This window comes from Heterodontus francisci, chromosome 4 (assembly GCF_036365525.1).
Source record: "Heterodontus francisci isolate sHetFra1 chromosome 4, sHetFra1.hap1, whole genome shotgun sequence".
Lineage (NCBI taxonomy): Eukaryota > Metazoa > Chordata > Chondrichthyes > Heterodontiformes > Heterodontidae > Heterodontus > Heterodontus francisci.
The window spans coordinates 42,011,343-42,039,322 of record NC_090374.1 but is presented as its reverse complement, the minus strand read 5'-3'; the positions used below and the strand labels follow the sequence as shown (position 1 = coordinate 42,039,322).

At 41.9% G+C, this 27,980-nt stretch overlaps 1 protein-coding gene across 1 annotated transcript in view; it reads left to right on the top strand.

The window, feature by feature from the left end:
• The window catches only part of sorbs2b (sorbin and SH3 domain containing 2b), a 284,278-nt gene that overhangs the window by 110,046 nt on the left and 146,252 nt on the right, over positions 1–27,980 (top strand). Inside the window, exons 5-9 of the mRNA XM_068029420.1 lie at positions 2,179–2,205; positions 2,899–3,041; positions 6,584–7,225; positions 19,886–20,027; positions 23,374–23,543. Coding sequence (XP_067885521.1) covers positions 2,179–2,205; positions 2,899–3,041; positions 6,584–7,225; positions 19,886–20,027; positions 23,374–23,543 — 1,124 coding nt within the window. The remainder of the gene's footprint in view (positions 1–2,178; positions 2,206–2,898; positions 3,042–6,583; positions 7,226–19,885; positions 20,028–23,373; positions 23,544–27,980) is intronic.

Here is a 27,980-nt window from a genome sequence, read left to right as displayed (position 1 = left end):
TGGTTCTCCAGGATACGGGAAGCATCCTGGAGCTCCCACATAGCACAGGAGGTGCACTCTCGAGGTTGAAGCAACCCTGCCATTCCTTTTATTTATTAGTTGACCCTTTGCTACTGCTAAAAAAAAATCTCATCAATACTACAACAGCTTAGAAGTTTTAATAAAACCTTACTAGTACTGATAAATCCTACTAAAAATCAATACAGTTCACTAGTTAAAATAAACATTACTCAAAAAAAAAAAGCTACTCATTTGTTCCTTATTAAGCTATTTACATACACCTAACAGTAATGTACTAACCCAGCTATTTATAGTTATTCCCTAACAGCAGTTACTCACCAACTGATCACCTTGCAGCTTTCTTGTGATGTCATTGTTCACTTTGTTTTCAAACTCCAGTGCCCCTGGACTCCTTTCCGCTACTCTCTCGGAAGGCAAGTGCTGTAGACCATGATCCTCAGGCTCTATTTATCCGCTCCTCGCTCCATGTTCTTCCCGCAGATCCGCTCCTCTCTTCTGCTCACCCAGAAGGGAAGTGCTAGTACAAATGAAAAACTATTTTGGAAAAGAACTTGCATTTATCTCGTGCCTTTCAAGACCACAGGACGTCTCAAAACACTTCGCAGCCATTGAAGTACTTTTGAAGTGTAGTCATTATTGTAATATAGGAAACGTGGCAGGCAATTTGCACACAGCCTGCCCATAACCGGCAATATGATAATGAGCAGATAATCTGTTTTTGTGATGTTAATTGAGGGATAACTATTGGCCAGGATACTGGGGATAACTCCCGTGCTGTTCTTCAAAATAGTGCCAGCGGATCTTGTAAGTCCACCTGATAAGGCAGATGTGGCTTTTGTTATGACCAGGTGAGGCAGGGGTCTAGGGCTCCCCTGTCAGCCTTTTCCTGGTTTGGCTGTAACAGGGTTTAATTTTTATAACACCGTGTTTTTAGCTTCCCCTCAGTGAGTCCTTTCTCACTGCGCTCTAATTGTAATTGCAAAGAAATCAACCAAGCAGGTTTCCTCAGATATAAACAAGAAAGGTGTAAGTTTATTAACCTTAAAACTCTAACTCAGTTAAAACTACTAAGAATACACGACGTGACGGCACTAACATGCATATGCGATAAACACACACCCAATAGAGACGGGGTGGGGGGGGGAAAGGTTTGAAGTAGTAAATGGAAATTTAGTTACTGGTTTTCAGTTGGATGTAAAGTCTTTGGTTGAAGTTAAGTTTTGCAGTTTTCTTTGGGGCCCAGTGCACACTTTCAAACTTGTTTAGCTGGTACCAGAAGGCTGCAGGAGTCTTCTGTCTTGATGCTTGAGTTACTTCCATGGGTCCCTGGAACTTTGCATGAGACAGAGAGGTGCTGTCTGCTTGAAGTTCAATTGCAGTCTCCTCCTTTCTGTGTCCAGCACAATTCGAAAAGCCCCAGGTTGGCCATCAGGTTAGTCATGTAACTAGCTCCTTGTTTGGAACAGACTCTCCTGTGAGGTTTGTGGATTCCTCCGAGCTGACCAGACACTCTGGAATGGGGGCGCGGGGAGCGGGTGGAATGCTGGCTCTTGCAGTCAATGACTCTCATTGTCATTTGATCATCACTGTTGACAAAACTCATCTGGCTAATTGAATCAGGGAGTACTCCTATTGTCTCTCCATGCAGCTGACTTTCAGAATGCAAATATGCAGTCACGTTTTCAGCCACTGTTCTGTGGTCTTTTTAAACAAGTTTGTTCAATGTCCAGTAACCGTTCAAATAATAATGTTCCATATGATGAAACTAATGTCTCATTTTGGCAGGTGTAGTTTCCATTGCACCTTGGTTTAACATCTCATCTGCAAGATGGATATTTGTTACATATTGGTAATTTTAAGGCAGTTGACTTCAAAGATGTAATTGGGTCAAACTCCTGCAAATAAAGGTTTTGGCCTTTTAACAGAAAGGGATTAAATTTGTAAAAACAAAGATTAGTGTAATACTGAAAATAGCATGGAATTTTATATTTAGGATTAAGTCCTGTCACCATTTCCATTGTATTCTGTTGTCTTTGAGAATATGGTAAATTAATATCTTTCTGTGAACATAATTTTTTGTGTGAGTTACTTGGATTATACCTTCATGTGATGTCTCATATGCAGCTTGCTCATTGTGCTATTTATTCTTTGTTGAAGGTAATGAAGCACAGACACCAGATTCAGGTAATCATCATTATTTGCTCTGGAAAAAATAGTCAGACTTGTAAGTTCACCTCCATAAACAAAAAGAAGAAGAAAAATGTAATAACACAAATCTGTAGAGGATCTTTTTTCTGAGACTGCATTTCCCCTATAAATCTGCTAATATTCAGATATATAATTGTAAAAAAAAATTCTGCCAGTTTTAATTCATAAAGTTAGAAACTAATGTTTAAAAAAAAACACAAAGACCAGATCCACTAGAAGCAGATCTTATATTGCACAACTTGGAATTTTATTTTTCTGTAGAAGCTCATATTGGAGTAAACAGATTGCACTTCTCATTGAAACATGCAAGAAGATAATGTTATTTTTATATATGCTGCTGTGCCCATCAGTCTTCTCAAGTGCAAGCCATGAAGTAACCAATGACTGAAGTGTCACTCTTCAGTTTATATATCTCTCAATTTTTTGGATTCCAAGTGCCAGATGGAACGTTGCATTTGTGTGCATAAACTGGATTTCTTTTACTCCCCGTTCTCCACTGCAGTGCTAGGTGGTATTGGGATGAGCCCCATCCCTTGAGGTCCAGGTTTTCCACACGCTGTAGGTGATGGGCACTTGTCTTACAACTACCGTGCTGTTTTGTTAAACCGATAACGAAAGAAGCATTTTCCATTTTAATCTGTCTGAAAGGAAGCTTGTTGTCTTCTACAGATGTTTGGAGATCTTATAACGTTAATGATGGCTTCAGAGGGGCACTAAACGGCGAAACGCACAGCTCGTCGCTGGCAGCCAAAGGTTTCCGCAGCGTCAGGCCGAATCTTTCATTTCCTGAGAGGAAAACGCCTCCACAGCAGGTAAATGAAAACCATCCATCTGTGTGTCTACAGCAAGAGATGTGTTTTATAAACGTTTCAGAAAGAAAGGCTGCTTTATGACTCATGAAAACTGCTGCCAACACACAGTCCAGTGTCAGGTAGTTGGAATAAACACACAGTGGTGTGATTGTCAGGTTCGCACATGATCTTTTCCAGGCATGATTGAAGCTGTCTTACTGACAGAGGCATAGTAACATCTCACTATAGGCAAACATCGTAAAATGCTAATTGCCTTGTTGCAGGTTTAATCCTGGCTATTAGTGAATTTTCTCTAATTGTCTATTAACCTGTTGTAGAAAATGGTAGTGAGTACATTCTTCCAGAATTAATGTAACATGTGCTGGCAAGATTTATAAACACTTGTTTGTCACCATTGTAGATGAATATTTGTTTCTGCAAATCAAAGATTAAAAATCACAGATGCTGTCAGTTATTTCTGAGGATGAAATCTTGAACTTTAAATTGCACTGCTGTTTTAATTTATCTTCCCAGGTTTAATTTGTAGTTTGAAAGTCATTTAATTGAGTTGCACTAGTTGCATTTCAAAAGTATTAAGAATAAAGCCAAATGCCACTCAATTATATATGGGTCAGAGCTATGTCTTGCAGGCAATGAAGTCACCTGGGAAGATTTATAGAGCGGTAAAGAATACACTTCACATCTCTATTAGTCCAGGGCTGCAGTTGACTTGCTCAAGTGCTGGGTTGAACACATTTCAACGGCACTGACTGAATCTTTTACTCTAACCAGCCTGGCTGATTTTTCTTCCCCCCCAAATGAGGCAGATCTCCACAAATAGTTGTCAGTCTATATACCTGAAGAGTTCCCAGTACAGAACAATTCCCTGATTTGTGCTGAGTTAGCTGCGGGAGTTGAGGTGCTGAAACAAGCCTCAATTGCCATGGGTTAGGGAGCGAGGAACATAGGAGCAAGAATAGGCCATTCAGCCCATCGAGCCTGCTCCACCATTCAATTAGATCATGGCTGATCATTTACCTCAACGCTACTTTCCTGCACTATCGCCATATCCCTTGATGTCATTAGTACCTGGATATCTATTGATTTCTCTCTTGAACATGCTCAATGATTGAGCGTCCACAGCCCTCTGGGGTAGAGAATTCCAAAGATTCACCACCCTCTGAGTGAAGAAATTCCACCTCATCTCAGTTTTAAATGGCCTACCCCTTATTCTGAGACTATGTCCCCTGGTTTTATACTCACTCGGCAGGGGAAACAGCCTATCAACATCTACCTTGTCATACCCTGTAAGAATTTTGTAAGTTTCAATGAGATCACCTCTCAATCTTTGAAATTCTAGAAAATGCAGGCCCAGTTTCCTCAATCTCTCCTCACAAGAAAATCCTGCCATCCCAGGGATTAGTCTGCTGACCCTTTGTTGCACTTCCTCTATGGCAAGTACATCCTTCCTTAGAAAAGCTGACCATAACTGTACACAGTACTTCAGGGGTGGTCTCACCAAGGCTCTATACACCTGCAGAAAGACTTCTTTACTCCTGTACTCAAAACCCCTTGCGATGAAGGCCAACATACCACTTGCCATCCTAATTGCTTGCTGCACCTGCATGCTAGCTTTTAATGACTCATGGACAAGGACACCCAGGTCCCTTTGGACATCAATACTTCTCAACCTCTCACCATTTAAGAAATATTCTGTTTTTTCTACCAACGTGGATACCTTCACCCTTATTCACCTAGCCTGTTCAAGTCCCCTTGAAGCCTCCTTGCATCCTCCTCACAACTTACATTTCCACCTAGTTTTGTGTCATCAGAAAACTTGGAAATATTACATTTGGTCCCCACATCCAAATCATTTGTATAGATTGTGAACAGCTGTGGCCCCAGCACTGATGCTTGCGGTACCCCACTAGTAAACAGCCTGCATCCTGACAATGACCCATTTATTCCTACTCTATGCTTTCTGTCTGTTAACCAATTCTCAATCCCCCCCGATCCTGTGAGCTCAAATTTTGTTTGTTAAGGTCCTACACAGGAGGTTATCAAAAGCCTTCTGAAAATCCAAATACACCACATCCACTGATTCTCCTTTATCTATGTTGCAAGTAACATCCTCAGATGTTATCTATCTATCTATTTATTTATTGAGAGATACAGCACTGAAACAGGCCCCTTCGGCCCACCGAGTCTGTGCCGACCAACAACCACCCATTTATACTAACCCTACAGTAATCCCATATTCCCTACCACCTACCTACACTAGGGGCAATTTACAACGGCTAATTTACCTATCACCTGCAAGTCATTGGCTGTGGGAGGAAACCGGAGCACCCGGCAAAAACCCACACGGTCACAGGGAGAACTTGCAAACTCCTCACAGGCAGTACCCAGAATTGAACCCAGGTCTCTGGAGCTGTGAGGCTGCGGTGCTAACCACTGTGCCACTGTGCCGCCCTATTAGTTGAGGACAGGATTGGGTTCAGTTATGAGGCTGCCCACTGTGGTTGAATATCCTGCTGGAACACTTCTTCAGAGTTCCACAAGCATAATGGACAATTCAGTGAGACACCCAGAGGATTCTGGCACCCATACAGCTGTGCTCCAACAAAGAGTTTGACATCTTCAGGAGGGGAGAGAAGGGATAAAATTGAGAAAGGGAGCAAAATCTGGTTTGGAGATTACTGTAAGTAATAGATAATGTTTTAATAAACTGAATTTATCTTGTTTCATTGTCCTATTCAAACATTTAAGATACAAATTGCAAAAATAGCTACATACCATATTGAAAAAGATTGTATGAAAAGTTATGAAAATTAAAATTTTCCCATGTTAATGAGCAGCAACATTTTTATCCTTTTAAAATAACCTGGTGCAAGTTTTTTTTTATTCGTTTATGGGATGTGGGCGTCGCTGGCTTGGCCAGCATTAATTGCCCATCCCTAATTGCCCTTGAGAAGGTGGTGGTGAGCTGCCTTCTTGAACCGCTGCAGTCCATGTGGGGTAGGTACACCCACAGTATTTTAGATAAGTCTACATCCACAAATTATAACTTGCAGAGGCATTGTCTTGGTGCCATCAATGTACTGTGTAAAAAAAAAAAATCCAGAAAGTGTTTCCAACAGATAAGCAGTATAATGAAGTGTAAGCTATAGATTTTGTTGATATTTTTGTTGTATATGTATGTGCAGTTATGAATAATCACATAGCTTCACTTACTTAATGTAACTGAGCTGAATGAGTGGGTAGATAGCATTTTCTGCTGATGGCCCTTTAGCTTCTAGTAAGACACAAACTATCTGGGATATTATAAATGCTTAGTGAATGTAATTAAGAAGGAGATTTTTCAGATTGCTCAGGGCCAATATAGGTACTCAAAAGACAATGTGATATATATGCTAATGAGTCACATTAAATGTATCCCTAAAGTGTTAGTGAGGATAATGCTCAATGTTTGAATTGAATTAATTCATCGTGCTGATGTTCTCCATTTTTGTTTTTCTCTTTGTATGGATTCTGTCCTCCTGCTGTTTGGTTATCTTTGACAGGTTCCTTCTCCACCACCCAGAAAGGAAAGCTTTAACTGGTGTCCACTAACAGGTCCTGGCAGCCACCATATCCCACTTAGTTCAACTCAGGATCTTATAAGTGGCAATTGGCCATCACTCCCAACACCTAGCCTGCAAATAACCTCCAGTGTTAGCCGTTTGACTAATAAGGATGAGTACACACACAGTTTATCGCATTTGTTTCGACACTCCAGCACAATATCCCCTTCTGCACAGCAGCCACCAACTGCCCAGAGCTTAACTTGCAAAGTAGCAGATAGTAGCACTGCTGACACTTCACTCCAGCCAACCCAAGAGCGTAAAGTCACTGCCATCAAGCTAACCTTGTCGGAGGATCAGATGGTTGCTAATTCCCACACTGCAAGACAGCCATCCAAGCCTGACACTGATGTGAAACCCTCACTCCATTCACTTTTCCTTGGAGATAGGACAGAGCCCGAGAGACACACAGCCTCCCTTTCCATTCAGATAACTCCAGCAAGTCCACATACAACAGAACCTGGGCTCGACACACAAGGATGCCCACCTGTATCTGCTGCAAACAATGGAAGGAATCTACACAAGGACATGTTACAAGTGCTTAATGCGCCATCTTGTGCAAGCTCCTCAGGGCATCATCTGGTATATACTTTTTTTTAATTGGCAGCAGTTTTCAATGTCGCTAACATTTTTTCCCACTTGCAAAGGACTTGGAAGTTAACAAGTTGGCTCTCATTCACAGATTACCATCTGGGAAAAAGATGATCAAAAGCTTAAATTATATTTTAAGGAACATTTTGCAGTTGTACATTGGCAATTCATCCTCCTTGCACTGGCAGCTTCATGTACCTGTGAATCTGATAGGCACAGCCACCGAAGTCCGAGGGCACAGCGGCAGAGATTAAAGTGCTTTTGATCTGTTTCAAGGCCACTGATGATGTTGAGCCATTTTGGATCATAAACCCTGCATAGTTACATAACCGACAAGATTTTAGTTTTGAGAAATGTCGTCTTATATAGGCAGTGGCCAGTTTCACTGGTATGCTACATAGGTTCTAACGGTCACTTTAATGTGGGGTTAATCTCCTTAGTTGCAGTTGTCCTAAAAAGAATGAGGTTCAGGAAGGAACACTATTTTAGAATGGAAATACAAATCCCCGCACCCCTGCCACTTGAGTGGTCGAGCCTAAATATGTTCAAATCTCCTGTCAATTCCAAGTGATATTTTCTACTCTGCAACATCAAAACTTTTAATTCAAGGAAAAGCGATATCTATTGTCCTATGTTTTGTTTTCATTGATGCAGTTGGATCACTAATCTGTGCATCTCCCACCTGGCACCCATTTGGCCACCCCTGCTCCAGTTGCTAGAGCCCGCAATTGGGGCAGGATCATACAAAATATCTTATGCACATACTACTGCTTCCAGCGCTCTGATCTGCTGGCATGTGTCCTCTCCACCCCCAGCTGGGCCCAAGTCAAATTATGTTCCATTCCACCACCACCCCCACCTCAAACGTTCATTCATCCCAAAAGCTTAAAACAATAAGCTGCTGTTACCAATCCTAAAGACGGTGCTAATCCTAAAGACTGCCCATTGGAGAAACAGCTGAAGTCATTAAACCCAATTTTGTGTTTGAAATATCCTCCACAAGAGCAATTTAATTCTAACATACTTCATTGCTGCAGATTCCCAGTGACTGGGATCAATGTAATTAATCACACTGAGAGCGCAAGAGTGCATCTTGCCCTAAATAGAATAAGATGTAGATTCAAACATCTGTTTTGGAAAGGGAAAAAAATAATGTTGGTTTGAACTCTCAGTCCTTTTGCCACATATCCCAATATCTCACAAATAAAACTAAATGTTCAGAAGAATTTTAAGGCTCAATAAAAATTCCTAATTTTTGGAAGGATGGAGGCAGATGGGGAAGTGCTGTCATTCACAATACCTCGGTAGCAGATTCTATTTTTCCTTCCATTACTTAGATTAGCCTGCACTAAATTGACTTTATTGCAGAAGTCCGTAACTGTAACAATTGGATTATTGGTCAGCCTGGGGCAAAATGGAGCTGTGAATACTCAAGTCACACAATGCCAAGATAAACCTCAATGTTTCCTTTAATAAAAATCTTGGAGCATCTTCAAAACTGTGGACATTTTTGAAAGATGCAAGCAGCAGGTAGCATGCAAGAGCCAGACTTTTTTCTTACCTTGTTAAAGGCTTGCAGTTTAAAGATGTAGGTGCTGCCAGGTGGGCTTACAATGGACAGATCTCGCCTTTTCAGCTCATACCTGTTTTAAAGAGTCAAGTATTTGGCAAATCTTAAGTGTTCTAAAGGAAACAATATGCTGCACTAAGTTGCATTGCTTTCAAGTGATAATGTTGCAAAAGTATCTGTGCATTGCTATCCACCATCAATGGTAGAAACTTTCATTGTCATATTTCTGCAGTCTGGAGGTCTCTGCACTACGATATCTCTCTCTATCTTCAAAAGATTTCTCAAGCCTTTCTCCTTGACTGCAAGTTTGGTCACCTCTCCACAACTCTCTCCCCTCCTCCTTCCCTATGCTTCTGTTGAAGCAATTTGTGTTGCTTTTCGAAGTTTAAGGCACTCTATAAGTTATTGCTGTGTTGTTGTGAACCTTAAAATGAATTTTGCCTTCAAGGGGGAAGGGAAAAGAGTTTAATATTTTTTAACTGAAATTTTCCAGGTTAGGCTCAAACAATTTTAAGATTATGTCCTGTATTTTTTATTTAAAGAAGCTTGCTGCCATAGAAGGTGTAATCGAAACTTGCCACTTAAGCTCTGGTTGCTGTATTAGAAATGGTTGTTTCTAATAGATGGTGATCTTTTTTTTTTAAAAAAGTTAGCGATTGGGTTTGAAATCAATCTTAGAAAAATATTAATGCACAACTAGAGAAATAATGCCCCAGGGATCTGATTACACCTGAAATTGGGCCCACAGACGGCAGGTACCGAGCTTCATACTCTGGCTTATGTGGCTGCAGTGGCTAGGTGAAGTTCATGCTGGAACCTCATTATCATGAATCACTGGGTTATCCAACACTACCTGCACTGCTTATTGGTTGCGTGTCTGTTTGGAGGGCCTGGAAATCAAGCATCTCTGTGGCATGAGGTAACCTGCACCTCTTAAAGGGGAAGTGCACTCTGAATGCAGACAAGAGGGAATGCTTGTGAACACAGAAATGGCTACAAGATTTGGAAGGTGGGTCTCCAGGGTTTTCATGCTATTTTGGAAACCCTGGTTGAGACAGTGGACAGGAGGAGGGAGATCCTGTTATCTCCACCCCTCACCCCAGGGACAGAAAGCCCTGCAGGCAACATCTCTGCCACCAGTTGGGTGAGGTGATGGAGGAGGTCAGTGCCAGAAACTCAGCTCCTAGGACATGGCTACAATATTGGGGGGAGATAAAACCTGACCTCGCCCTTGGTCATACCTGCAGCTATGTTACTATACATCCCTCCCCCACTTTCCATCACATTCCCACAATCACTGCACTATGCTTCACTCCACCTCCTCTTCATACTCAAAACCCTCTGCACTTCCTACTCTGACCACCATTGTAACTCTCCCATTCACACACCTTCCATCTTCCACACAGCATAAGGCATTTTCCTCCATGGCAGGCACATTCTCAAAATACCTTCACATTTCCACCCTGCACCTTTTATAAAGGAGCTTGACCTCGATCTTGTCGTCAGCGTGCTTCCAACATGGAATGTGTGTACACACACCGCCCATTATAGTGATCCCTTGAGCACACAGTCTGTCTGTAAAACAGGTGTAGTGCAATCACATTTATCAGATGTGTTAGTAAGTGAACAGAAAAAGCCAGAAACCAACTGACATTGCAGACCTCAGTTTGAAAAAGCTGCATTGAGGTGCCAACATAACAACAACATAAAATAGTTCTTTTCTGTTCTTTACTTATTAATTACCATTTCAAAATAACCAAATGGTCAAAGATTAGTGCAGCAATGATGTTTGGCTGATCTCAATGGGACATTGAATGGAATAATATTCCTTAGATGGATGGATGTATTATGAGTTCAACTATGTCAAGCCATATTTCAAGGTAAATAAATTATTCTTTCAGTTGTTCTATCTATGTCCAACATTACCTTTTAGATTGTCAACAAAAGTCTTAAAGAAGCAAATTATAGTTAGTGGTAGAATTGTTAATATTGTGAGTTTATTACAAATTACATGTACAGATATTTTTTGAAGAATATTGTGTTCCTTGGGAGGTCTATGGGGAAGATGCTTGCTACCAGGAAGATGTAGATGGGCTGGTAAGATGGGCGGAGCAGTGGCAATTGGAATTTAATCCTGAGAAGTGTGAGGTGATGCATTTTGGGAGGACTAACAAGGCAAGGGACAGGTCAAGGGACGTCTGGCAAGTGGGAGGCTTTTAAAAATGAGATAGGAAGAGTTCAGGGCTGGCATGTTCCTGTTAGATGGAAGGGAAAGGCTGGCAAGTTTAGGGAACCTTGGTTGACGAGGGATATTGAGGGTCTGGTAAGGACAAAGAAGGAGGCATATGTCAGGTATAGGCAGCTGGGATCAAGCGAGTCCCTCGAGGAGTATAGGGGATGTAGGACTACATTTAAGAAGGAAATCAGGAGGGCGAAAAGGGGCCATGAGATTTCCCTGGCAGATAAGATGAAGGAGAATCCTATAAGATTCTATAAGTATATTAAGAGTAAAAGGGTAGCGAGGGAGAGAGTAGGTCCCCTTAAGGATCAGTGTGGCAATCTATGTGTGGAGCCACGGGAAATGGGCGAGGTCTTAAATGAATGTTTCTCATCCGTATTTACCGTGGAGAAGGTCATGGAAGCTAGTGAGTTCAAGGGAGGGAACACCGATATCCTGGAGCATATCAACATTACAAAGGAGGAGGTGTTGGAGGTTTTGAAGCGCAAAAGGTGGATAAATCCCCAGGGCCTGACCAGATGTAACCTAGGATGCTATGGGAAGCAAGGGAGGAGATTGCTGGGGCCCTGGCAGAGATTTTTGAATCATCGTTAGCCACGGGTGAGGTACTGGAAGACTGGAGGATAGCTAATGTTGTGCCTTTATTTAAGAAGGGCAGCAGGGATAAGCCAGGGAACTACAGGCCGGTGAGCCTTACATCAGTGGTGGGAAAGTTATTGGAAGGGATTCTGAGAGATAGGATTTATATGCATTTGGAAAGGCATGGTCTGATTAGGGATAGTCAGCATGGCTTTGTGCGTGGGAAATCATGTCTCACGAATTTGATTGAGTTTTTCGAGGAGGTGACCAAGAGGATTGATGAGGGCAGGGTGATGGACGTTGTCTACACGGGCTTTAGCAAGGCCTTTGACAAGGTCCCGCATGGTAGGCTGGTCCAGAAGTTTCGAACACATGGGATCCAGGGTGAGCTAGCAAATTGGATACAAAATTGGCTTGGTGATAGGAGGCAGAGGGGTGGTAGTGGAGGCCGGTGACCAGTGGTGTGCCGCAGAGATCAGTGCTAGACTTGGATATGACTTGGATATGAATGTGGGGGGCATGATTAGTAAGTTTGCAGATGACCCCAAAATTGGTGGTATAGTGGACAGTGAAGAAGGTTGTCTAAGGTTACAACAGGATATAGATAAACTGGGAAAGTGGGCAAGGGAGTGGCAAATGGAATTTAACGCAGACAAGTGTGAAGTGATGCATTTTGGGAAGTTAAACCAGGGCAGGACATATACAGTGAATGGCAGGGCCCTGGGGAGTGCTGTTGAGTAGAGAGACCTTTGGGTGCAAGTGCATAGTTCCCTGAAAGTGGCAACACAGGTAGACAGGGTGCTGAAGAAGGCGTATGGCATGCTTGCCTTCATCGGCCTAAGCATTGAGTACAAGAATTGGGACGTCATGTTACAGTTGTGCATAACGTTGGTTCGGCCGCATTTGGAGTACTGTGTGCAGTTCTAGTAACCGCACTACAGGAAAGGTGTGATTAAGCTAGAGAGGGTGCAGAAAAGATTCACAAGGATGTTGCCTGGTTTGGAGGGCTTGAGTTATAAAGAGAGATTGGATAGGCTGGGTCTGTTTTCCCTGGAGCGAAGGAGGCTGAGAGGGGAATTGATGGAGGTATATAAAATTATGAGAGGCGTAGATAGCCAGAGTCTGTTTCCCACAGTAGGGGTGAGTAAAACTAGAGGGCATAGATTTAAGGTGAGAGGGGGGAGGTTTAAAGGGGATCAAAGGGGTACATTTTTCACACAAAGAATAGTGGGTATCTGGAATGAGCTGCCTGAGGAGATGGTGGAGGCAGGAACAATAGCGACATTTAATAGGCATCTGAACAGGTACTTGAATGAGCAAGGCATAGAGGGATTTGGAATTAATGCAGGCAGGTGGGATTAGTATAGATAGGCATTATGGTTGGCATGGACGCAGTGGGCCGAAGGGCCTGTTTCTATGCTGTGCAACTGTATGACCCTATGACTCGAAGGGAATATACAATGGATGGTAGGACCCTGGGAAATGCAGAAGGTCAGAGGGACCTTGGTGTACTTGTCCATAGATCACTGAAGACAGCAGCACAGGTAGATAGGAAGGCATATGGGATACTTGCCTTTATTAGCCGAGGCATAGAATATAAGAGCAGGGAGGTTATGATGAAACTGTATGAAATGCTGGTTAGGCCACAGCTGGAGTACTGTGTACAGTTCTAGGCACCACACTATAGGAAGGATGGATTGCACTGGAGAGGGTGCAGAGGAGATTCACCAGGATGTTGCCTGGGCTGAAGCATTTCAGCTATGAAGAGAGACTGGATAGGCTAGGGTTGTTTTCCTTAGAGCAGAGAAGGCTGAGGGGGGACCTGATTGAGATGTACAAGATTATAAGGAGCATAGATAGGGTAGATAGGAAGAAACTTTTTCCCTTAGCTGAGGTGTCAATAACCAGGGGGCATGTTTAAGGTAAGGGGTAGGAGGTTTAGAGGGGATTTGAGGAAAACATTTTTTCACCCAGAGGTTGGTTGGAATCTGGAACACACTGCCTGAAGGGGTGGTCGAGACAGGAACCCTCACAACATTTAAGAAGTATTTAGATGTGCACTTAAAACGCAATAGCATACAAGGCTTTGGGCCAAGTGCTGGAAAATGGGATTAAAATAGATAGCTGCTTGATGACCGGCACAGACACGATGGGCTGAAGGGCCTGTTTCTGTGCTGTATAACTCTATGACTGTACTACAACTGATGTTCGTAGACGTGGGACTTTGTGAGTTGTAAGTGTGCGGAAAATCTGTAGTTAGAATTACAGTATAGTGTAGGAACATCTGGAGGGACTCGGGGAGATTTCACTCCGTTTAAAATCAGCAAAGTCCAGTTTTGATAATTTCAACTAGGGTGGAAGTGACTTCAACCTTACTGACAGGGCAGGGAAAGAGCACCTGTAAATCAATCAGTCACTCTTAACCCACTGGAAGTTCTTCTAGTGTGTTGCAGTTAAGGACAGGAAAGGATTGAAACCTCTCCATGACTGAAAAACACTTGCTGGCCATGCTCACAACTTACAAAAAACAATTCGCATTTATATAACACATTGAATGAAGTAAAATATCCCAAGGCACATAAGAGCATTATCAATAAAAAAAGATTGAAATATTGAATGTGTGAAAGATTGTCACTTCAGCATGTGGAAGTTCTGTTGCTGTCATATTATACTCAACCAACCTAACTTTGCCAAAGTTAAAGCTATTCTGTGTGGCTCATCCATACTCTAGCCCCTGATTCTAACCTTATTCCTGCTGCTCACACAGTCGGAACTTGAAGGTGCTTCATGTCCGTGGTCTGTGTGGCTCTGATTACTGCTTCTAACCTCTATCCACCACCAGAACTACTTCTTTCTATCTTTGCAGTTCTACTCACATTCGCCCCAACCACAGTGTCAATTGCTACTGAAATTTTCACATGAAGGGCTGCCAGCCTTGGCTTCATAGTAGATCTCTCGCCTCCACCCCACTCCAGAAGCTCGATTACATTATTTAGGCTGGCACTTCAGTGCAGTACTGAAGGAGGGCTGCTGTGTCAGAGGTGCTGTCTTTCAAGTAGCCCTCTTAAGTAGATTTAAAAGATCCCGTGGCACGATTCAAACAAGAGCAAGGGAGTTCTCCCAGTGTCCTAGCCAACATTTAGATCTTGATCAACACCCCTAAAACAGATGATCTGGTCATTTATCTCGTTGCTATTTATGTGTGCCCTTGCTGTGTGCAAATTGCCTGTCACCCTGCCCTGCATTGAAACAGTGACTGCACTTCAAAACATTTAATTAGCTGTGAAGCGCTTTAGGGCTGCTGCAGGTTGTGAAAGGTACTACACAAGTGCAAGTTTTTTCTTCAGTGACTTCTCCAATGCTATCCTTAATGGCCTCTGGGCTCTACCCTACACAGACCCATTCAGAACTTTGCACCCTGCATCCTTTTCTACACCAATTCTCACTCGTCTGTCAATCTAGCCCCATCATTCTCCACTGGCTTCCCTTCCCCCAGCGTATTGATTTCAGAATTGTTGACTTGCTTAATCGTTGCATTCTATGATCTTACTGCACTCTACCTCTACATCATCTTTTAGTGGTATTGTTCAGTTTGCACCCACTGATCTTCCATGCTACCCATCATTTATGGTAGAACCTTTCACTGTCCTCTTTCTGCAGTCTGGAGTTCTCTGCCGTATAACATCTCTCTCCATCTTCAAAAGATTCCTCAAACCTTTCTCTTTGACTGCAACTTTGGTCGCCTCTCCACAACTCTGACGTTTAAGGCGCTATATAGATACTTGCTATGTTGTTCTGCACATTAAGAATTTTACCTTCAAGGGGGAAGGGAAAAGGTTTTTTAAATTTAAAACAAAATCTACTTTTTACTGAAATTTTCCAGGTTAGGCTCAAACAACTTTGAGATTTTTATTTAAAGAAGCTTGCTGGCATAGAAGGTGTAATCGAGACTTGCCACTTAAGTTCTAGTTGCTACATTGAAAATGATTATTATAATTAATGGTGATCTAAATCAAATGTTGAGTTTGAAATTCGTACAAAATTGCAGAGCTTTGATCTGATCCATTGCTTGTAGGATCACATAGCTCTGTCTATTGCATGCTGCTTCCGCTGTTTAGAATGCAGGTAGTCCTGTGTTGTAGCTTCAAGTTGACACCTCATTTTTAGCTATGCCTGGTGCTGCTCCTGGCATGCTTTCCTGCACTCCTCATTGAACCAGGATTGATCACCTGACTTGATGGTAGTGATAGAGTGGGAGATATGCCGAGCCATGTGGTTACAGATTGTCTTTGCATACAATTCTGCTGCTGCTGATGGTCCACAGCACCTCATGGATGCACAATTTTGAGCTGCTGAATCTGTTCTGAATCTATCCTATTCAGCACAGTGGTAGTGCCACACTACACGATGGGCAGTATACTCAATGTGAAGACAGGACTTTGTCTCCACAAGGACTGTGCGGTGGTCACTCCTAGCAATACTGTCATTGACAGATGCATCTGCGGCAGACAGATTGGTGAGGGCGATGTCAAGAAGGTTTTACCCTCTTGTTGGTTCTCTCACCTCCTGCCACAGGCCCAGTTTGGCAGATATGTCCTTCAGGACTCTGCCAGCTTGGTCAGTATCGGTACTACTGAGCCTCTCTCAGTGATGGACATTGAAGTCCCCTACCCAGAGTACATTCTGTGCCCTTGCTGCCCTCAGTGCTTCCTCCAAGTGGTGGTCAACATAAAGGAGCACTGATTCATCAGCTGAGGGAAGGTGGTAGGTGGTAATCAGCAGGAGGTTTCCTTGCCCAAGTTTGACCTGATGCTATGAGACTTCATGGGATCCAGAGTCAATGTTGAGGATTCCCAGGGCAACCCCCTCCCAACTGTACACCACTGTGCCGCCACCTCTGGTATGGTGATGGAAGAGTCTCGGACATTGGTTGTAAGATATGATTTGGTGAGTATGACTATATCAGGCTGTTGCTTGACTAGTCTGTGGGACAGCTCTCCCAATTTTGGCACAAGCTCCCAGATGTTAGTAAGAATTACTTTGCAGGGTGGACTGGGCAGGATGTGCCATTGTCTGGCGCCTAGGTCAATGCCAGGTAGTGGTTTTGGTACAACTGAGTTGCTTGCTGGTTTATTTCAGAGGGCAGTTAAGAGTCAACCACATTGCTGTGGGTCTGGCGTCACATGTCAGCCAGACAGCAAATTTCCTTCCCTAAAGAAAGTTAGTAAACCATATGAGTTTTTATAACAATCCAGTAGTTGGTCACCATTACTGAGACTAGCTTTTGATTTCAGATTTATTAATTATTAGAATTTAAATTCAACCAGCTCCTGTGGTGGGATTTGAACTCGTGTCCCCAGAGCATTAGTCAGGGCCTCTGGACTACTAGTCCAGTAACATTATCACTGCACCATCGTGCCTACTGTGGCCTGATTTGTCTGTGCTCAACTATGTAGTTGGCATGTAACATAAGAAGCACATGGGATCCACAATTTAGAGCAGCTGAATGCTGGACAGGACCAGGCCCTCTGACATCAGTGTCAGGCGATGGGCCTAATTGTTGTTTTGTACATTTGAAACTGCTTAGTTATGGATTATAAAATTTGAATGCAGTTTCTGTCAATCACACAATAGAGGCACAGAACAAGACCATGATGCTATTTTGTTTTAATACAATCTATAGTTAATGAGAATTTGAGAATTAAGTGAAGGCATTGTTTGGAAGATTGTTATCCCCAACATTTAATAACTTGTTCTTGTGTTTACACCCATAATCTCCCTCCTTCAGCCTGAAAATCAGTCAGAAGAGAAAATGGCATCCAAGATTAATACATCACAGGGATGCAGGCAAATCTCACCAGACGTTGCTTCACCTCTTCCTCTGCTACCTACTAACAGGACCCTTCTCTCGTTTTCCTATGGTGTGGAGCGAGAGCCAGCTACCTTGCCAACCTTCGATGACTTCATCCCTTCCCACCTCCAGAAAGCCCATTGTCCTACCCTGTCATCTTACAGTTTTCCTTCCCTGTCCTTGAATCCTTTCACAAACCTGAATGAAGCATCTTCGTTTGTTACTGACTCCACTCTGAGTGAATATTCATCTTGCAACCTAAGTGAGTCCTCCACGGCCATTCTAGATGAGCTGCAAACCTGTAGCTACGACACCACGGATCATTCTGACACTCCATCCCCTACCCTGAGTCGGATGTCCGCAATAACTGATGATGCAACTACCACTACTACTGCTCCCGCTCATGTAATTACCCTTCCTGTTAACCCACCTTGCTAAACTAGGTGGCATCATTTCAGTAGGGAATAACATAACCAGAATCTCTCGTGCTCAAGGCGTCTGCATGTTCTGTATGATGTGTTGTTCTTTGCTTATGTGATTCACCTCCCATCTGTCCTACCTGCAATCACTGGTATCTACTAACAGTTCGTCACTTAGCAGGAATGGATGTCCTTTTTGTTTGGTTTATTCACATAGCTGTGGTGCACCTTATTGTGCCATACATCACTTTTCTAAAAGGTTCAGAATTGGGAACAAAATGGACCAATTAAAATGTTTGCCACAGATAGGATTTTGCTAGGTTTTACTGAATTTATGCTGCCATTTTGTTCGTTTCTGGTATATGCAACAAATTTTAACTAACCCCTTCTGTTACAGATACTAAAAACCTAGTTCAAATCAAGACTGATCCGAAAGCTTCTTCAGTCTCACTTACAATCTGTATATTTTAACCATCATTTTACCTCAGGATCTCAGAATCTCTGAGAGTAGGGTAGATGCAATCAATTTTATCAAGACTTTTACAAACTGGGAAATTACAATGACATGTTGCATTCATTGTTTTTAAATATAAATCAATACATATTGGACCCTTTGCCTGATATCAAAATCTGTCCTTGTGAATGTTTTAATCACAGACAGATCTGCTGTGGAATGTGCTAATCTCCACTTTCTCAATATTTATTAAATGAGAAAAATTATGTTTGAACTGTGCTTTCCTCTTCTGGTCTATCTTCATTTCATCAAATTTTTGATTCTGTCTCTATCATATGTTGGAAATCGGCAGCTTCTGGAAGGTATTCTTGTAACAGGAAATCCTCCCTGTGTTTGCCTTGCCACAAAGGAAGTATTAAATAGCTATAGCTATTTCTTAATCTTTAAATACTTCTGTGCTTATTGTACTGTTTATAAGGCCAGGAACATCCTTCAGCACAAGATTGAGTTATGTAACAAAGCAAGCTTTCAGCTCAACCACAATCTGAATTGAGTTTGAGGTCCCTTTGAAGAAATGGTTATGTGTAGATTCTCGATGTTTATACACAAGCAGGAAAGGTTCAAAACATAGTCAGATACATGTATGTTCACTGCTTGAACTAACATGCTACAGATTGTCTTTCTCAGAGTTTGTAAAAAAAAACTAATTTCACAGCATTGTAAAGTCCCTATGAGAACATTAGTTTTGAATTGGTTCTTCTCTCTCCACCTGGTACTGACAGAACTAATTCCTTTATCATTTTAAATCAACATGGAGGTCTGATGATGTAATGGCATAATTAAATGATGGCGGTGGGGCATCCATAGGTTCAAATGATTTAATGTAGAACCAGGAGAGAGAGTGTCAGGTAAATATACATTTCGTGGACACATGCACCAGCACCTCATGCCAAAATGAGTGAAATCCCAAATATGTACATGTTCATCATTCATTATTAACTAAACCAGTTACCCGAGAAAATAACAAAAGGTTGTATTTTACCAAATTTCAGGCATCTTCATTATTTATCCTATTCTAACCCAGGTTTCTTTGTAGATGTGAAAACACTGACTGCATGACGTGACAAAAAACATTTAGTTTTATTCTCATTGTAACTAATATTCCCTCATTTGGGGATAACCATAACGTTAGCATTGTCAGAACCCGTAATGCAGTTGAAACTAAACTAATTTGGAGACTGGGGTGGGGGAACTGTGTGACAGAAATGGTATCCCTGCCTGGAAGACTGCAGTAGTGTGTGAAAGCATTTGTCTGAAAAGTTGGAATGCTTTGGGGTGGAGGAAAGCTGTTTTCTCTGTATTCACGTTAGCGATCTGTACTCACTTTAGTGACCTGTGTATGTTTCTGTACATACTAATCACATCACCTTTGCTGCCTTTTCTGGATGACGAAGTCTTACATCGTCCCTCTTCGATACAAGTAGTATTAATTCATTGCTGGGCAATCATAATGGTCTGTTTTGTTCATGCTGCACACAGATGGCGATGAATGGAAATTCTGGCACTGATAGGAGCAGTCCAATGAGTTACTTGCAAAGGCCCTTCTCACCATCATCAGCTTACTCTTCACCACCTTCAGTAAATCCAAACATTGTTACAATGCAGCACAGCAGAACCATGGGTAAGCTGCTTCTGTGCAATGTTTACTTTGTGCAATTGTGTAATAAGCTTTGAATTAATCATGTGGCACACAGCCATTAGTCTAATCTGTAACAATGACCTATATTGTTCAGTGAGTTTTGCTGAAAAATGTAACAGTAGTCGGTATTCTTACACATTTGAAAATCTCAAGGCCACAAATGTTTGTAGCTTTATTACCATAGAATTTATTTAATACACTAGTAAGGGTCCTAGTTCAATGAAATGTTTAAAGACTCATAAATGTGCTGCCACTTTAAAGGTGTAAGTAATTAAATGTCAAACGTTCAAGTATTTTGTTAAATCATTATGTAATGACTGTTGCTTTAGTGTTCTGTGGGTCTTTGTTGACTAAATGATAGAGAAAAATATTTATTATAATATTGAACATCATATTTGGGATCTCAGTTGGTCAATAAATTGACCAGAAATGAGAGTGACTAAGGTTAGACATCTGACGACATGCCCACCAATGGTGGGGCGAAGGGAACCAGAGTCATAGGAATGGAAAGTTCAGGTAGAATTATAGGAGGTCACAAAAGTAATGAAGGATGAGGCTATGAAAGGTTTGAAGACTAAGGATGAGAATTTTAAATTTGAGAGTGCGAACATAGATCAGCGAGCAAAGGGACAAGTTGTGGGATAGGGGTGTGAGCAGTAGAGTTTTGGGCAAGCTGAAGTCTACAGAAGGTGCAGAGTGGAAGGCCAGGCAGGAGAATATGGAATCATTGCATCACAAGGTGGCAAAAGCATGGATGTGGCTTTCAGTAGCAGATGAGCTGAGGCAGGGACAGAGATGGGTGATGATATGTAGGTGGGACTAGGCGGTTTTTGTGATGGAGTGGATGTGGATTTGTGTGTATATATGTCTGGGTCGCTCGCTCTGTCTCGCGCTCTCCCATTCTGTACAGAAGGAGGGATTTTTATTTGATCAGGAAAGGGGGTGGGCAGTTGCTTAAACCTGTGTCACGACTATCTGTAGAATCCTCAGTTTCTCTACACAACATGGTGTTGATTTAGATACTTTAAGAATGTGTCAACAATGTTGCATGTTAGTTCAATTTAATGTTAAAATCGGATAAAATAATGAGCAATAATCAGCTGGTGATTGGGCTTTGGAAACATGTCTGAGAATCTTCTTAGAACTGCTTCTGCTCTACTACAATAACTGTTGCAATTCTGGCGCAGTTCGTCTGATAGGAACGGGAACAGCTCTCCAGAAATTTCCAACCCTTGCTGAGCTGGCGCTGTGCATCTTTCATTGGGTGAACAGATGTGTGCAGTTAGTGACTGTGTAAATACAGTAATAGATGTCCACTCTACTCAACAATTTGCATCCCTGCTATTGAATCTAACCATCTATTTGTATGTATGTTTGTGTATTACAGGAGCTTGCATGTTAGGTTTACTACTGGAATTGATGCCTGTTTCATGTTCTTACATTAGTAATCCCCTTGAGCAGATGCTCGCTTTAAGTGGGCTCCAGTCCACCCAGCTGTGGGTTTTATATTCCTTTCTCCTACTGCACAGTTTTGCAAAATTTGTGTTTTATCCCAAGGCAGAGCTACTGCCATTCAGGTTTGCTGTTTCTCAGCAAGTATTCCTTTTTTTCCCTCCTCCAAACAGTCTGCTGTCACAGCTGGTAGTTAGATATTGCAGCCACATTCAGCAATATTCTAACTGAAACATGACTACTGGTAGAACATGGTCTCCTGTGACGTCTTGATTCATTCCCATAGGGCATATACTAATGCAGCTTATAAACACAAAATGGAAATATTGCTTTAATGGTGTTCTATTAAGTCAGTTAATCCTGTCTCGGAATGTCCCAATGTTCAGAAGGATGTAAAGGCGTTAGAGAAGATGCAGAAATGATTCACAAGAATGGTTCTAGGGATGAGGAACTTCATATTGGATAGGTTGGAGAAGCTGAGTCTGTTCTCCTTGGAGAAGAGAAGACTAAGTGGAGATTTGATAGAGGTGATCAAAATCCTGAGGGGTCTGGACAGAGTAGACAGGGAGAAACTGTTCCCATTGCCAGAAGGATCCAGAACCAGAGGATACCCATTGGATACCAGTGATAGGCAAAAAAGCAACAGTGAGATGAGGAAAAACGTTTTTACTCAGCAAGTGGTTAGGATCTGGAATGCACTGCCTGAGAGTGTGGTGGAGGCAGATTCAATCGAGGCATTCAAAAGCGAACTGGATAATTATCTGAAGAGAAAAACAAATTGCAGAGCTACATAGAAAAGGCAGGGAAGTGGAACTAGGTGAGTTGCCCTTGCAGAGAGGCGGCACATATGCGACAGGCCAAATGGCCTCCTTCTGTGCTGTAAAGAAAAACCTGTAATCTGTATTATCGATAAACCACATTTAATTTGGTAAGTTGACATGGCAATTCTAATGATTCGATCTGAGTTTTTAACCTGAAGTTAGTTCAGGTTGCGTTTGTGTTAAGGTATTGTGCTATTGCTTTATCTGTCACCACACAATTCATTTCCACTACGTAGATGCACACGTCGTTCTTATTTGTTGTGACACTTGAACAGTATAAATTAAGCAATACCGTGTGGTACAAGGACGTAAGGCAAAGGAGCAGAAAGCTAAATAGATGGTTACAGGATAAAGTTGCAGTTTTGGGGCTTTATACAGGAGTAAGAAACCAAGTGAGGAAACATCAGTATGCATTATGATGTTTTTACATGCTCATTACATGATTTGCCTAGCAATGAGCAAACTGCAATTATTATGCATATTATTTAACACGAAGTCTCTGCGAGGTAAGCAGTGGATCTTTTGATCCACATTTCAAGTAATTTTATGAATTGGCCTCTTACCTCCATGAGGACTGAACTCCAAACAACCATACGAGTGCAAAACATGAAAAGGTTCAACGTGTGTCACTTTGGTAAAATGTAATTTGTTCCCCCATCCTGACGCCTCAGACTGAAATGCATTATTTAGTTTATTTAAAATCTAAAATCTGCTGACATGGATGGGGCAGTGTCTGTTTATGCAAATTAATTCTTTCTACAGGGTTTCCTTTGAGATTCAAATCGGAAATGAATTGTAAAGTGGATGTGCTGCAGCAGTTGTGCATCCAGTTTATGGATGCTAAATCCATTTTTCAATTGTGTAGCATTGAAGAATTCTTTTGCTAATTTTGAATTTAGAAACCTGAAGTGGGGTGTGTCAAAAAGAGGACATCCAGCTCCCAATGTCCTAATCCACAGAACAAGCTTGCAACTAATGTTAATTGAGTCATTTAAAGGATGTGTTTTATTGCTTTGATTTGTTTCTTACATGACTTCATTTTAATTTCCCCACAGAGAACATAAGTACTTCACAGCAAAGCAAGTCACCTGGCGCAGATGTAATGAGCATAGAGCCGGTTTACAGAACATCAGAAGAGGAGAAGAAAGTCACGGTAATTAAGGCACCGCATTATGCAGGAATTGGCCCAGTTGATGAATCTGGAATACCTATAGCCATAAGGACGGTAGGAATATATTTATCTTTTTCACCCTCTTTATCTTTGGCTCTGTCAGTATTTTTGCAGAAAGGCCGTTATTTCCCAATTTTTTTTCCTCGGTTCAATCCTGGTTAAAATCTTAGGCCAAGAAATAGAGTGGATAAGGTTTACACTCAACTTATATTTAGTCAGCAAAATTAGAAACAATTCCCTTTTACATTTACTATTGACTGTCTCACATTTATGATCTCTCCTTTTGGACTGCCCCACAAGTGGAAACATTTTCTGCATGTCTACCTTATCAAATCCTTCATAATTTTAAAACGTCTACCAGCTCACTCCTCTGCTTTTTTCTAGAGAAAAGCCCCCCCAGCCTGTTCAGCTTTTCCTTCCAACTATATCTTCTCAATTCCAGTATCATCCTTGTGAATCTTTATTGCAGCTTCATCAAAGCCCCTCTATCCTTTTCATAATGTGGAGATCAGAACGATACAGAGAGGACTTCATTTTTTCGCTGGGCGTGGGGCCATCGACCAGCCGAAAAGTCTACTCTCGATAATCAGTAAAGTGATGGAAGGTGTCATTGACAATGCTATCAAGCGGCACTTGCTTAGCAATAACCTGCTCAGTGATGTTCATTTTGAGTTCTGCCAGGGCCACTCAGCTTCTGACCTCATCACAAACATGGTCAAAAGAGCTGAACTCCAAAGGCGAGGTGAGAGTGACTGCCCTTGACATCAAGGCAGCATTTGACCGAGTATGGCATCAGGGAGCCCGAGCAAAACTGGAATCAATGGGAATTGGGGGAATTCGCTCCGTTGGTTGGATTCCAGCTAGTACAAAGGAAGATGGCTGTGGTTGTTAGAGGTCAATCATCTCATCTCTGGGACATCACTGTAGGAGTTCCTTAGGGTAGTGTCCTAGGCCCTGGTGATTTATCAACTTTCAAGGATGCTAATCCCATTAATATTTCCTCTCTCTATGTTTATCACATCCAATACTTCACACCCCTCTTCCTTACTTACAATATCTGCATTGTCCCCCTCTTTTATGAAGACAGATGCAAAGTATTCATTAAGAACAATACCAACATCTTCCACCCCACGCATGGTAATACAATAATAATGGGCGATTTCAATTTACATGTAGACTGGGTAAACCTAATCAACACTAATGCTGTGGAGGATGAATTTTTGGAATGTGTACAAAATAGGTTTCTGGAGCAGTACGTTGAAGAAACAACTAGGGATTGGGCTATTTTAGATTTAGTATTATGTAATGAGAAAGGGCTAATTAATAATCTTGTAAAGGAGCCTTTGGGAAATAGTGAATGTAATATGATGGAATTTCACATTAAGTTTGACTGTGATATAGTTCATTCTGAAACTAGGGTCTTAAATCTGAATAAGGGAAACTATGAAAGTGTGAAGGGCAAGTTGGCTATGGTGGATTGGGAAAATACACTAAAAGATTTGATGGTAGACAGGCAGTAGCTAGTATTTATAGAAGTACTACATGGTCTACAACAGATATACATGTTCCTCTAAAGCACAAGCACCCAATGGGAAAGGTGAATCAACCGTGGCTAACAAAAGAAGTTAAAGATTGCATTAGATCAAAGGAAGTGGCATATAAGGATGCCTGAAAAGGTGGTAAGCCTGAGGATTGGGAGCAATTTAGAATCCAGCAAAGGATGACCAAGAAACTGATAGAGAAAGGGAAAAAAGAATACGATTGCAAGCTAGCGAGAAACATAAAGACGGACTATAAAAGCTTCTTTAAGTATGTGAAAAGGAAAAATTAGCTAGGACAAATGTGGGCCCATTACAGGTGGAGACAGGAGAATTTATAATGGAGAACAGGGAAATGGTGAAGAAACTGAACAATTACTTTGTGTCTTGTGGAAGAAGATACAGAAAATCTCCCAGGAATATTAGGCAACCAAGGGACTTGTGAAACTGAGGAACTGAAAGAAATTAGTATTAGTAAAGAGGTAGTGCTTGAAAAGTTAACTGGATTGAAGGTTGATAAATCCCCTGGACCTGATGAGCTACATCCCAGAGCATTGAAGGAGGTGGCTATAGAGATAGTGGATGCTTGGTGGCTATCTTTCAAAATTCTATAGATTCTGGAACGGTTTCCAGAAGACTGGAAAGTAGCAAATGTAACCCCACTATTTAAGAAGGGAAGGAGAGGGAGAATGGAGATCTACAGACCTGTTAGTTTGGCATCAGCAGTAGGGAAAATGTTAGAATCTATTATAATGTGTTGACTGGATACTTAGAAAATAATGGTCAACATGGATTTTTGAAAGGGAAATCATGTTTGACAAACCTGTTGGAGTTTTTTGAGGATGCTACTTGTAGCATAAATAAAGGAGAACCAGTGGATTTGGATTTTCGGAAGGCTTTTGATGAGGTCCCACACAGTGGGTTAGTAAACAAAATTAGAGCGTATGGAATTGGGGGTAATATACTAGTGTGGATTGAGAATTGGTTAACAGACAGAAAGCAGAGAGTAGGAATAAATGGGTCATTTTCAGGATGGCTGGCTGTTACTAGTGGCGTACTGCAATGATCAGTGCTTGGGCCACAGCTGTTCACAATCTACATCAATGATTTGAATGTGGGGACCAATTGTAATATTTCCAAATTTGCTGATGACACAAAACTAGGTGGGAATGCAAGTTGTGAGGAAGATGCAAGGAGGCTTCAAGGGGACTTGAACAGGCTAGGTGACTGGGCAAGAACAAGGCAGATGGAATATATTGTGAATAAGGGTGAAGGTATCCACTTTGGTAGAAAAAACAGAAATACAGAATATTTCTTAAATGGTGAGAGGTTGGTAAGTGTTGGATGTCTGAAGGGACCTGGATGTCCTTGTTCATGAGTCAGTTAAAAGCTAGCATGCAGGTGCAGCAAGCAATGTAGGAAGGCAAATGGTATGTTAGCCTTCATTGCAAGGAGTTTTGAGTTCAGGAGTAAAGAAGTCTTGCTGCAATTGTATAGAGTCTTGGTGAGACCACACCTGGAGTATTGTGTACAGTTTTGGTCTCCTCATCTAAGGAAGGATATACTTTCCATAGAGGGAGTGCAACGGAAGTTCACCAGACAAATCCCTGGGATGGGGAGATTGCAGAAACTGCGCCTGTATTCTTGAGTTTCGAAGAACGAGAGGTGATACCATTGAAATTTACAAAACTCTTACAGGGCGTGACAGAGTGGACAGATAAGATGTTCCGAAGAAGGATCACTGACCCGAAACGTTAACTCTGCTTCTCTTTCCACAGATGCTGCCAGACCTGCTGAGTGGTTCCAGCATTTCTTGTTTTTATTTCAGATTTCCAGCATCTGCAGTATTTTGCTTTTATATGAGATAAGATGTTTCCCCTGGCTGGTGAATCCAGAGCCAGGGGACATAATCTCAGAATAAGGGGTAGGCCATTTAAGACTGAGATGAGGAGGAATTTCTTCACTCAGAGGGTGGTGAATCTTTGAGCTTCCCCAGCCCTCTGGGGTAGAGAATTCCAATCATTGAGCATGTTCAAGACAGAAATCAATAGATTTCTGCAGACAAATGACTCAATGGATATGGAGATAGTGCGGGAAAGTTCCTAAGGGAACATGGGAACAGACTTGCATATTTAACCAAGAGCAAAATATTGCGGATGCTGGAACTCTGAAATGAGAACAGAAAGTGCCGGAAATACTCAGCAGGTCTGGCCCGAGCCCTTTAATTTTTTTTTTGGTGCCTGACCCGACCCGACACAAATCTCCTTCATCTGTTCCGGCAGCAGGCTATTCCTGCAGCTAGAGGTGTGGGGAATCACGGGTAAGCCTGATCCCATGACTTCCCAGAAGCAATGTCCAACCCGACCCGAGCCCAAATGCTGAACTCGGAATTTAGACCCAACCCGACCCGAACGTGACACATGTCTAGTCGGGTTTGGGTTGGGAGCCAGGCTTTACCTGAGGATGGGTAAAGACACTGACAGAATGGTAAATGCTAAACGCTGGAGCACTTCGCATTCTGAACCAAGCACCCACAGCATACTGCATAAGCCACTAGGCTTTTTGTATCTTTAAAGGAGATAAATTGTTCTTTCTTGACCACCTATGTCGTAAGTTTCATTATTGAGAACCTCAGTTAGATGAGGAATTGCTGGCAAGCCAGTCACAGAACATTTCCTTCTACTCACTAAATATCTCACACAAAGATCTGTCATGGGTTTAAAGAACACCCTTGTTCACAAGTTTTGGTAACTCAGAAAACAAAAAAAAATAATTTTTTCACCATCCTCAAGAGTTGTCATTTACATCTTCAAATTGAATGGTGTCCTTTTTCAAATCTCTTGGGGCATTTCACCAATTCTCCCACTATTTTTTTGTGCGCAGCGTATTTATTTACGTGCGCAGACCCTTTAAATGTTTGTGGCGCGGCTGTGCACGTGCAGCTACGTAAAGG